The sequence below is a fragment of the Vidua macroura genome, chromosome 6 (assembly GCF_024509145.1).
Source record: "Vidua macroura isolate BioBank_ID:100142 chromosome 6, ASM2450914v1, whole genome shotgun sequence".
In the NCBI taxonomy this organism is placed as follows: Eukaryota; Metazoa; Chordata; class Aves; order Passeriformes; family Viduidae; genus Vidua; species Vidua macroura.
Genome location: NC_071576.1, coordinates 36,895,860 through 36,908,163, shown reverse-complemented (window position 1 = coordinate 36,908,163; position 12,304 = coordinate 36,895,860). Strand labels below are relative to the sequence as shown.

General features: G+C 40.2%; 1 protein-coding gene across 1 annotated transcript in view; it reads right to left on the bottom strand.

Annotated features, from left to right (window-relative positions):
• Positions 1–2,924: 2,924 nt before the first annotated feature.
• LOC128808995 (cytosolic phospholipase A2 epsilon-like) overlaps positions 2,925–12,304 on the bottom strand; it is a 39,601-nt gene continuing 30,221 nt past the window's right edge. The window contains exons 16-22 of the mRNA XM_053980687.1: positions 11,087–11,201; positions 10,536–10,673; positions 9,533–9,640; positions 8,333–8,521; positions 7,383–7,549; positions 6,543–6,729; positions 2,925–3,715 (exon numbers count right to left, since the gene is read on the bottom strand). Of these exons, the coding sequence (XP_053836662.1) occupies positions 3,405–3,715; positions 6,543–6,729; positions 7,383–7,549; positions 8,333–8,521; positions 9,533–9,640; positions 10,536–10,673; positions 11,087–11,201 (1,215 nt within the window). The 3' untranslated portion in view covers positions 2,925–3,404. The remainder of the gene's footprint in view (positions 3,716–6,542; positions 6,730–7,382; positions 7,550–8,332; positions 8,522–9,532; positions 9,641–10,535; positions 10,674–11,086; positions 11,202–12,304) is intronic.

Genomic DNA, 12,304 nt, shown 5'->3' with positions numbered 1-12,304 from the left:
GTTTTGGCCACGAGTCCCCCTCTGGAGGTTAATTGTGCCTGCTGCTCTTCTATGCTAAAATTCAGCCCCTTGCGATGAAATCCGGAAACGCTTTGACAGCTCCGATCTGAACGTAGAATCGCCCAAATGCTTTTCGTGTTTTTCTGATGATGGTTGCTGTCTTTGGATGTAATAGAAATGTGTGACTAAGCGCCGTGGTGTTTAACTACGACATCAGGCAACTGCTTGCTGATACACAGTGAAAAATCTTAGTATAACATGGAAATCTTTCTGTGAGACGTGTGTAGAAGATACAGCTATTAGTTCTAACCTTAGGTCCTGCATTGTGTTAAGCCACCTTGCGCATTGATTTTACAGAAGATTTTAGTGGAGCGTAACACCAGATTCACTACAACCTTGGAAATCAATAAAGTCCTGGAAATCAATAAAACAACTATTTTTTTGACCTCTGACATTAAAGTTTATGCTCAGTAACTAAAAAAAAACAAAAAACAAAAAACAAAAAAACCTTGGGATCTCAGTTAAAAGAAAAGGAGAGGAAATTTTTGCTGAAACTGTGTTTAAACACTGTATTACAAACGTGCCTTTTGTGTGACACGCTTATGGCTCCTTCAGAGCATCCATATAATTTAAATTCCCTTTTGCTGGTCCAGTACATCTACCGTTTCACATTTTTATCTATGTACCTTTCTTCATCCTTATTTCCATATTGAATTTTGCTTTTTCTCTATATGCTCTGGGTCTTTTCTAAATACATCAGCAGGTTTAGATGTGCTCTTTTCATCTCCTTCCTCTCTATGCTGTTCCTCAAAGAACAGATGTTAGACTTTAGCAATGCCCAGTTCTGGGCATTTAACCACTTTGCCTTTTCTTGGTTCCTTGCTTTGCATTTTATTTAGGGCTGTACATATATTTTGCAACTCTCTTGTTGCAATTTCCATGCTGAGTCCAAAGATTTTATACCATTTCACATAGGGTCTTGCTGACTGGTTTCCTCAGTTTTTAAAATCTCCTTTTCATAGTTTGGTTTTGTATTCCTTTAACTGCCATTAATTTTCTCTATGGCTTAATTCATATGTAATTAAGTTATCCTTGTAGTTACTTACACCTTCTCTATTTTACTTCAGTAATTTCTTTTAAATTAGTCTTGTATCACCATATCTTTAGAGGTCTGACTGCTCCTAATTATTAATTATCTGAAAAAATATCTGAGCTGTGGAAAACCTAAGTACTGCAATGTGGCGTGAGATTCCTTTCCCGCTCGTCTGTGGTGCTAAATCCAGTATTTAGTGACTGGAGAAGCTTACATAGCTCACACACCTCACAGGGCAGCTATGATACTGCCTCAGACTGTCCTCTGAGTCTCTAGGAATTCATGACTCAGTGCAGGACTGAGGCAGATGCAGAGCCATTGTATTTTTTCAGCCCCTAAAAATTTTCCAGTGAATGCCTCAATCAGGTTTTTGAATGCATAAAATTTTATCAACAAGACAACTTAATTACATGTGTGCAGAACTACCTCACTTTGTTTAAACCTGCTGTTTGCTAGTTTTATCTGATCCTCCCTAGGTCGTGTGGTAGAAGAGACATGCACAGACTTTATGCACCTCTCTTCTCTGCCTTTCACTCCTCCTGTTCTTTTTCTAGGTTGCAGATTCCTCAGCTATTTGTACCTTGTGTGGAAGCAGTTCCACCTCCTTGATCGGGCTTGACATTTTCCTCTGTATTCTTGTTGAACGTAGAAAACTGAGATACTGAGTAATTATTCCACGCAAGATTTCTGAAATGGGGTAAAGTGCTCATTGTTCTCTATGACCCTTTCATGTCTGCTGGAAAGCAGCAGGAAGGGCAGGGAAGTGTTTGCATTCACACACCTCATTCTGCTTGTCTTCAGACTTCCTGCCTAGATGCTTCCTGCTGTCGGTGAAATAATTTTTGCCCTTCAGACAATAAAGCTCTAACTGTATATGGGAACCTGGGAGTGCTTCCAAATTCCCAGGTCTGGCCGTGCCCTCTGGCTACATCCCATCCCATACTATGGGATCCAGCACTCACCAGCATGACTGCTGTCTTTGCTCTCTCATTTCCATGGGAGATAAACTCTGGGCATACAGTCCAGGAGCTGTATGGGCTCCTGTAGCATGCAGGTAAGTGTTCACTCACCTAAGTGGCAAACAGAGGGGTTACATTGCTGTGCACCACCTAGGAGGAGACCCTCGACCTTGAGAGCAAAGGGATTTGTAAGACTTCCATTTCTGGCCACAATAACAGGATTTCTTGACAAAGAATACTACAGCAGAATTCAGGAGTGGGGAAGCCTGTAGGAAACATGGGCTTGTGGATATTAGATGTCTAATAAATAAAATCATAGCATTGAATTAAAAAAAATAGAAGAAGAATGAATGTACACTTTTTACAGATTCCATCTGTCAAAAACCCAGACTGTTTGCTGGAAAAGAAACATATTAGTCTCACAACCAAAGCATCAGAAAGTTGAAAGTTGATGCTCTGTTAACTTCATTTGCTATACTCTAAAGCAAGTTTAAAAAATCACATTTGCATGAGTGATATTAGGTACACAATTTCAGTTTTGGTTTGTCTGTGTTTCTTGTGTTTTCAATGTAATAGTCTCAAACATTTTAATATTATCAATATTAAAGAACATATTATCAATAGCATTTAAATCCAGCTTGCTAAAACAAATAACATGAGTTGGTTCTTGTATAGATGGGTCTTAGTTGTAATCCTAAACTCAAGGGGTCCCAGAATCTTGAACTAGCTTACATCTAGGTCTGGAGCAGGTACACATTCTTCTTCAGTAATTTTTTCAGCAGCTATGAAATGTCTGCATGTTTTCTTTGTCTTGCTAGTAGAGGAAGAAGCACCTAAAATAAGTGGCTGAAACATGTATTTGATAGGAAAACTATTTGCTGTAACTCCTACTCAGAAGTAGTGGTTTATTATATAAATTTAATATTTATTTACATTCACATAAAGATTTCTTAGTTCACAAATGGCTTCCTTGATTTTTTTTTAGAGACAATGGGTTTTGTTCTCTGCTGCATTTCCGCACCGGCAATCCTCGGTTTCTATAGCACAGGTAGAACACAAACAGTCAGTGTAAACTTCCTCACACTTCCTCGTCCACGCAGTTTGGCCCTGGCCTGGAAGGTCACTTCTGCAAGTACGGTGGAGCAGAGCCTCACCTAGCCACGCTCCTGAGGTTGTCAACGAGGGAAGCAAATGAGTTCATTAAGGAAGAGCTGTTTTTTTGAATTTATTCCCTCCACTGACAGACAGGCTTAACATTTTTGATGACAAATGAAGTGCTATTCTTAGCGTTCATTGGCTTTTCTTCACTTCCTAATAAAATTCCATTTCTTCTTCACCAACAGGCCGATCCTTTATTTCGTATTCCCTGGTGCTGGGCAGTCAGCCAAGTGCTGGGTTCCCTCTCTGGCAGGCACGCGCATGCCACGGCCATCGGGTGGTTTTTGCAGCGCTTGCTCTTTCTTATGCTGCTTTTTCCGCTCCACAGCTGTACGCAAGGCCTGAAGAATCAAATCTTTGTTGTTCTGGACGTTGTAGTAACTTAGATTCACCAGTTTGTCGAAATTTTCTTCTGAATAGCTCAGATTGTTTATGTAATATGGGCCACAGGCATTGTCAACATCAACCTCACCCTCTGCCATCTCTGAGGGACTACGCTTCACACCTAACAGACAAGCAATGGCTTGGTTAATTTGCAAAAAACAATTAGGGTCTGGGTGTTTCTCAGGCATGCACAAATAGTGGATCACAAACCTAAACTAAATCAGTTTTTTGCTCGACTCTGCACCGATGGGACACGGCATAGGAGCAGGCTGAGCTTCTGTCTGTCTGCTAATAGATAGAATAAATAGGTTCTTGGAAGGAAAGAGGTCAGTTAATTTTGTTGGATTCTGAAGATTACTGGATTCCAGTACGTGCCTATGACTGCTAAAGGACAGCTGAAGATCCCACCCATAGGCAGAGACCTGAGTAGGTGGAGACCCACTGCTGTGTGGTATCCTGTAATCTCATGCCATGGATTCACCCCAGCCAGCAGCTAAGCAACACAGCTGCTTGCTCAGTACACCCTGACCACTGGGGTGGGGAGAGAATCAGAAGAGGAAAGGGCGAAAATGTGGGTGGAGATAAAGGCGGTTTCATGGGACAGAAAAGGAAGAGCAACATAATTCTCATTCCAGATCCCAAACAAGCACTATACCAACTGCTAGGAAGAAAATTAACTCTTTCCCAGATCAAACCAGGCTCACATATGTTTTTATGCTTCCTCATCATTTCCACAGACCCTTTGGTTTTCTGACAGCTGGCATGAGGGAAAGAGAGCATTAGCAACCCAGAAATGGTAGGTAATACTGTCAGAGTATCAGAAACATGAGTTTCTGTCAGCATCCAGTGAGACCATCACATTGCCAAGAGGGCATTACTGTAGGAAACAAGCACCCTCCACAGTCACAGATACCTGCACCACCTGAGCCATGGCAGGAGGGTAGACACTGGGAAAAGTCAGCATCTCCCTGACAGGACCTCATGCATTTGGGGAATCTTCTCTACCAACATGTATCTAACATCGATCAAAAGGTTCTGATTTTCCTTGAGGGGCCTCTTGGAGTCCAACAGATGTACTCCTCTCAGCTTTGCAGAGTTACAGTGAACTGGTGCCACTCAACTGAAGCAGTCTAAGTCTCACACAGAGAATTCCCTTTCTACTTGATTATGGAATAGCCTAACAGTGCAGAAGTTAACCAGTCTGAATATGTCAGTTTTACTTGTTTGCTGCCCAGACTCTAAATTCCCCTTCTGAACAAGCTGATGGATGAGCTGCCTGTGGAAAAACTGCCTCTTCATGTGATTGTACTAAAACTTTGCATTTAGATCTGGGCTAGGGCATGGTACTGAAGCCCTATAAATGACGCTGATTTCTGCCTGTCACTAACAATAGGCAGACATCCTTTTCCAGCCTCACAGGACCTTCTGCAGCATCCATCCTGCTGCTATGGAGGTCAGGTCTCAGCTGCAATGTGTCAGTCCTGCCAAAAAATCTGCTTGCACAGAGCCCTTTCATGCCAGCTCAGCTGACTCTTTGCTCGAGGGGGCATGAGGAGGACCCCTTCTTTCTCTTCCTGTTTAGTCTCATCTTGCAGCTACCAGCTGAACTGGTTGGGCAACACAAGCTTGCCTCAAGTGTATGCAATATGTAGATATTGTGCAGGTCTTCAAATTAATTTTCTTCATAACTAGCAACACCCCTTTTTAGACTCACTGATGATATGTGATGATATGTGTTGACATCATCAGATGTACACCTGATAGTAGATAACTGACTTAGGCTAGGCATCCCTTATTTCTGGAAATTATTGAGGGGAAGAAAGCAAGCAAACCCCCTCAACAGAGCAATACAAAAGAGCAGTTCAGTATAGAAGAGCAGTACAGAAGCTAAATCTCAGCTCTCCTTCTACTTCTTTCTTCTTTTTCCCTTTCTTTAATTCTGTCTACAAAAGGCAACTGCAGAAAGCAATCTTTGGGCTATGTCATCAGTGGTGAGAGCAGGAGTAGAATGGTGTGTGTACAAGCATAAATATCCTTAGTCTATTTGAATCCTGTTCAAAACCCCAGTTGTACACCTCAAATGTGCAATGAACTCAATTGACAAAACAAAAGTACCATATTATTTTTTACAACTTACTTAATATAAAAGGGTAAGGATTGATACAGTTGGGACAATAGTTTCTGCATTTGTTTTGGTTTTAAATTGAATGTACCACGTACTAACCTAGAACTTCTGGCTTTCAAGTATACTGTGGGGCTCAGATTGTGAATTCACAATCTGAGTTAGGAATTTTAGCATCTGGAGAAGGAGTAACTGAAGCTTTGGTAGCAAGAGAATATTATGGCATGTGGGACCATGGTACCAGGACTTAGAATTCATCTGTTTAGAAGTGACTGGCAATGTTGCTATTGAAACTCTTTCAATTTCAAAGGGAACAGACACTGTTGGAATGGCTCAGTGTTGTACTTTCATCACTTCACTATGCTTCACTGTTACATTTTCATCACTTTGCTAGTTCATAGTTTTGTTTTTCAAGGTTATCTGCCTAACTGTAAGCCCAGAAATTATTTTAAACAATGAAATCTTTAGACTCCTTGGAGCATTCTCTAACAGGAGAGGATGACAAGTATGAGAGGAAATTACCCCTGCTTATTTCTGCTACTGCAGATAAACAATATATTGTTTTCCTCAATTAACTACAATCTGCTCATGAAAAGCCAAAAAAAAAAAAATCTGAAGAGGAAAATATGTGCCAAAGGCTAATCTCACATGTTTCTCTACTGTCCAGGAAAAATCACATATTTTAAGTTTCTTGATATGGTTCAGATCTAAGCAAAGAGAGTTCGAGTTTGTTATTACAGTGTGATCTGGAAAACAGATATTATCTAGTAAAAAAGAGGAAGAAAGTGGCCACTGGCTGCAATGTCATAGGTAACTGTTAACTTACCAGGTGCTTTGTATTCCCTGAAGGTGTCATTTACTAGAGGGAAAAATATCACAATAGGTGTTTCTGGGCTCTCTTTATCACCAACTATGTAGCATTCCTTCAGATGTGGAGTTTCCTGATCATCTGGCACCTTTGTAGGGAAAGGAATTCCCTGTTTCGCAAAGTATTTAGAGGCATCTTTCAGGGGCTTGTTGCCACAATAGGAAAACAAAACAAAACAAAACATCAGAACATATGGGAAGAACTTTGAATTTGACCAAAATCTAATTTCACTGGGAATATTTGTGGGGCAAGGGATAGGTTCTGACAGATTATGGTACATATCCAATTTAGGTGTTGGTTGTTTATGTGTTTCACATTTGGCTATGAAAAAATTGCCTCTAAACAACCTTTTATTCCTAAAGAATTTGACATTCCTAAATGCAAACTGTTGTTGCATTTATTTGCATTCTACATCAAATCCTTCTATTGTTGCAGTTATATTGTCCTGAAGGTACATGTTCCCTTGTATAGGAATATATTTTCTATTTTCATTGAGAAATATTAGAAAATGTTTAAAGGCAATTAGCTTCATTCATTCTACTTCTGACTGCCTTCAAATCAGCTAAAACCACTTACATGTAAAAAGGGGCAGGTACGGTTTACTAAATTATTACCTGCTGATAACATTTGTACTGTTCCGTAAAGATACGTGACCCCCAGTTAACAGTAAACTGTTAACTTATCAACACTTCCCAGCTATTGGGGAAAACCAAAAGTTTCTATGAGTAGAGGATCAGCCATTCTGGGAACTCAGTGATGAAACAGAGAAGTCAGTGAAGAGCAATGTGCAAGACTCACCCCTGTCTGTGAGCCTGAGCTGTAGTTGAAATGCAAAATGACATCCACTTTCCTTTCTGGCCTCATAAGGGGTGGGTAACTGGTAGCAAAGGCAAACGCAGTATCAATCAGGATGAGGTAGTCTGTTGCTGTTGTCAGGTGGTTGGGCTGGGAGTCCAGCTCACAGTCTAGGAAATAAGCATGTTTTTTCAGAGAAGGCCCAATGCAAGGGAAGGGCTGAGGAAAGTCTATTGTTGACAAAAAAGGCCTTCTACTTTTCTTGGGTCCTAGACCTGCCTACATAGCTGATGACTGCAGTTCAGTAATTTCTCAGTTCCTCATATGGCTTCCTCTTTTCACTCTTTACTCTGCAATTTCTTTGGCTTTCCTCTGACTAAAAAGGATTAACTTGGGGCCCAAGAGAATAGACTTAATTCATCTTGTGTGTGACTCTGATCAGGTTGGTGTGGGGTTTTTTCCTTCTTTTTTTTTTCTTTTCTGTTAATATGAAACAAATTAAAGTGGCACCTTGCTCTCTCAACACAGTAAAAAGACTAAATATGTTGGGTGCCTTGCTCACTATGAGAAGCAGCACAAAGCTACAATTTTACATGGAATATCTAGTGCCAGACTGAACAAAAAAATCCCTACCTGAATGATGGGGAATACTGTTACAAAGATTATATCTCACTTAGAAGGAAAAATGTAACAGGAAACAAAGCTTCCTGCCACATCCCTTGAGCATGGGTGTCTTGGGATTCTTCTCACCTATCAGTTGTGAGACTTTATGAATTTTTTAAAATAACTTATTTTGAAGCCTCTCCTGCTACCTAATTTTAGTTTTCAGTGACAAGCAGCTTCAAATACTGTCAGAACAAAACAAAAAAGCAGCTTGATAACTTTTTAAGGATTGTTTCTTTTTCACGAGGATGGTTTAAACTATAACTCAAAGCAGGGTGTTGTTACCATACCTTTCCACTTGGAAAACTTGCTCTCTAGATAGTTGTTGTTTATCTGGAGGCCTTTCAGGAAGTTATGGATTTCTGAGGCTGCTGGACGTAACATTGCAACATCTCGGAATATTTCTGAAAAGCTGTCAGGAGGACAAACCACTCGAGTATCCAGCTCATTTGGTCTTGTAGGGAATATGGCTTCATCATCTGCTGAAGAAAGAGTAACAGATTATATATGTGGTTCCACTGTTGAAGTCAATCTATGCAGTCATCGTTTGGTTTAATATGTTTGGAAAACTTGGACTTCTTTATCTTTTTACTTACAGGATTTTCACAAATCTCATTGTTTTTTTTAGCTAAGCTTTGAAAAATCCCTTTCTTCTTCTCACTTCACAGTGATAAATGCTTTATTTGTACTGCAAAAGACTCCACCTCACCTACTAGAAATTTCTTTGCTTTGCTATGATTTTATCCATTAAATATCTTGCACTTAACTTTGTCTTCCTTTGCTACTCCATTTTCTCTCTGCCACATTTTCTCTCTCAGACACATAAAAGGCCAAACAATAACAATCTCTCAGCCACACAAACATGATTAATGTTCCTCACTATCAAACACAGAATCCTTGATTTAGCAACCAGAAATTACTCCCTTACAAGTACTAGAAGATAAAATAAGTAAGCCTTTTTGAAATACTTCTCTTCCTTGTCATCTTTTCTTTGTAATGCGTTTGTCTTGTGTATTTGTCCTTGAAATCTGACCCTGCAGATATTTCTTAATTTTGTATCATGTTTTGCAAATCTCATCCTTATGCTAGTTTGGAATTACTTCCATTTTGTAGAATTCAGAGATGCAAGGATGTTGTTTGCTCTCATTTCTCTGATGGCCAACTTCTGAGAGAGGAGCTGGAAGGTTGTGGAATGCTATGTGAGCATCTTCCGTCCATAGGGATATTTTCCTCTAGTTGTACCCTCGTGCTGAGAAAACATCTCATAAGAGGGCCATCGTCTCTTTTATTTTTCTGTGATGGATCCTGTGGGTACTTTTCACTACATCTGAAATAATTGCTATATGTAATACATGGCATGACTTTCCTTCTGGTTTGCATGTGGATAATAGAAATTCCTGAAGAGAATGTTCTAAAAGGGCTTTGAAAAATTCAGTAAGACAGTAGCAGCACAGAGAGGAAAAAAAAGATAAAACAAAAGAATAACCCACCTATGTCACTAATTTTGTCTCGTGTCCATTTGTGCCAGAAGTCTTCTGAATTAACAGATATATACCAAGCATCCATGAGATTCAAGGAAAATACACTGCTCCAGATCCCTGTGGCATAGGATGTATTTGACAGAAAATAAATAGGGTGCAAAGAAATTTGATATAAACCTTTCAAATAACTGTGTCACTGGACACTTCAGGGAACAGGGGCAGAAATGTCCCTGCATCATTCTAGAGAAGGTAGGAAGAAAGTGCCAAGGTGTAGAAAGGGGGTGGTGACCTGAGAGCATTTCTGATCACAGAAGGGAAGACCTTTGTCCTTACCGGAAACTGCAGCCAGGGACAGAGAGATTCTAAGTTGCTTCCTTATGCCTCACCATTATCTGTAGTGAAATCTCCACACAAGCAAAAAGTTTCAGCTTCTCAAAAAAAACCCTGAAACTTCCTTTTTCCTTTATGCAGTTGGTGGAAGTAGAAAGAAAATGAGGCAAGAGATTGCTTTCGCAAAGGGAAGAAAGATTTCCTTACTGCTTTCACTTTTTTATGCAAGAGGGAAAAAAAGATAAATATTAAGACTATTTGCACTCTGAAATGAAAATTTTATCTTAAGAATTAATCAGGGCTAGATGTGGCAGGAACTTTGTAGATAGGTGTGTTTTAGAGACTCAGGCTGCAGAAGAAACTGATGATTTAACTTAGCAGCAATGATGCACAACTTTTGTTGCTGACAAATACATACAAGTATTGTGAAGGTCTCATGTCAGTAAGCATAACTACAGATTAAATCAATAAATCTGTTAAGATTAATAAGATCACAGAGAAAATGAAAAATCATGCAGATTGTGACCTGTTATCAGTTCTGGTATTTTACCATATCTGCTATTTATATCTGTTATTTATCTGCTCCTGGCAGATAAAAACACACTAACTGTTTAATTTCAGAAGAGAGGTTTGTGCAGCAGCAGATTACATTATACTACTTTTTCCCAGAACAACAAATCACCTTCCAAAAAGCAGATTCTGGATTCTGGGACTTTCTTCATCAGGCGACCCATGAAGAACTCGCTGCCAAAATCTTCTGCAGGAATGAAGGCACCATATTTTGGGAATCCTACCTCATAAGGGGTGAATTCCACCCATTCTAAAAGAAAAGGCATAAGAGAGACTAATTACAGAGACTTAATTATTTGAATAAAACATGATATTGGCCAGGTTAAGGCAGACTGGTTTCTAATTAATGCCCTTTGCAAGCAGGCATTTATTCACTGTACATTTCACAGTGGTGAACATGCAGAATAAATTGTCCTCTTACATCTATATGTCTCTAGAAACTTTTTTACAGTTTCTACAGAAGTGCATAATGTCTTCTATTGTCCTGTTTTTGATCCTGGATACTGAATTATACTAAGGTCTTCAAAATATTAACTATTACATTTCTCCTCTGAGGTGGATTAGCCTGTCAGAGTATTTGTGCATTGAACTGATATCCTTATTGAATCCTAAATTGACCCCAATTGGGATTAAATGTTGAATGCAATTCTGGAGTATTGTTACCTCTAAAATCCTGGTCGCTGATTTTATCCTTCACATTGAGAGAGAGGTAGATGGGCAGGGGGTTTTGACCCTGATTTAGTCCCTGCTGCTGGTCTGTGAGCTTATGGCAGTCTTCCTGTTTTGAAGAATGACAGTAGCTGTGGACAATTGGATGACACAAAGAGCCTCCCACTTCATCTAAACCTGGGTTCTGACAATGAAGTGCATATATGACTCCAACTAGGATGCTCCCCAGCTGCTTTGTTCAGAAAGGTGCTGTCAAGCCTATCCCTGCCCCTCCCCTGCCCCAACGCTTCAGCACACAAATAATCCTAAATTCATATGTTGAAAGAATATGGTAAGAAGAAAATGCTGTTACCCACACTTTTTATTTCAGAAGAATGTCTGGGAATGTTTGAAAAGCACTCTTGACAGGAAATATTTCATTATGAAAGAGTAAACCCCTCTCTGACACCTTTTCCTCAGACCAGTGACAGAGACAAGGCTCATGCAGTTAGTGTTCAGCAAGCCTTAGCCCTTCTGCTGCCGAGCTCAGGCAGGGTGGAAAGGGCGGGATGGTTTGGGAGCAGAACCAAGATTTCTGAGTGTGCTTCTACAAGCAGAGCTGCAGGTGCTCCCCCTCAGTAGAGCAGCCCGTGGAAGGATGGCTGTGCCACCAATGCCACCAGGCTTCCCTTGGGCTATTGTTGGTCAGGGGACAGGGCTGTGGGGACACTCACAGCTCCCTGCTGAACACAATCCCAGGGAGTCTCTACCACTGTGCTATGACCAGGCAGTAGAAATGTGGATGTGTGTGGAGTTAATCATATTACAGGGGGAATGTTTTCTCATTCTAAAGTATAAATGGCCTAGTGGGAAAGAAATATTCATGAAGATTAAAATAGAGCCTGAACATGGCTCTTGACAGAAATGTTTGCAGGGTGATGTTTTATTAACAGCTCAGAGATACTGTCTTTGGGCTTATGATTTTCCTTTGCCTTGCCTTATTGTGCAGCTCTTTTAAAAGAACAGCAGGATTTTCATTCAGATATTTACACGTGAATTCACAAAATCACAGAATGATTGGGGCTGGAATGGCCCTTAAAAGTTACTTAGTTCCAATCCTACTGCCGTAGGCAGGGACACCTTCCACAAGACCAGGTTTGTACCCATCCAATCTGGTCTTAAAGATCTCCAGGGACAGGGGGTCCACAACCTCTCTGGGAACCTGTTCCAGTG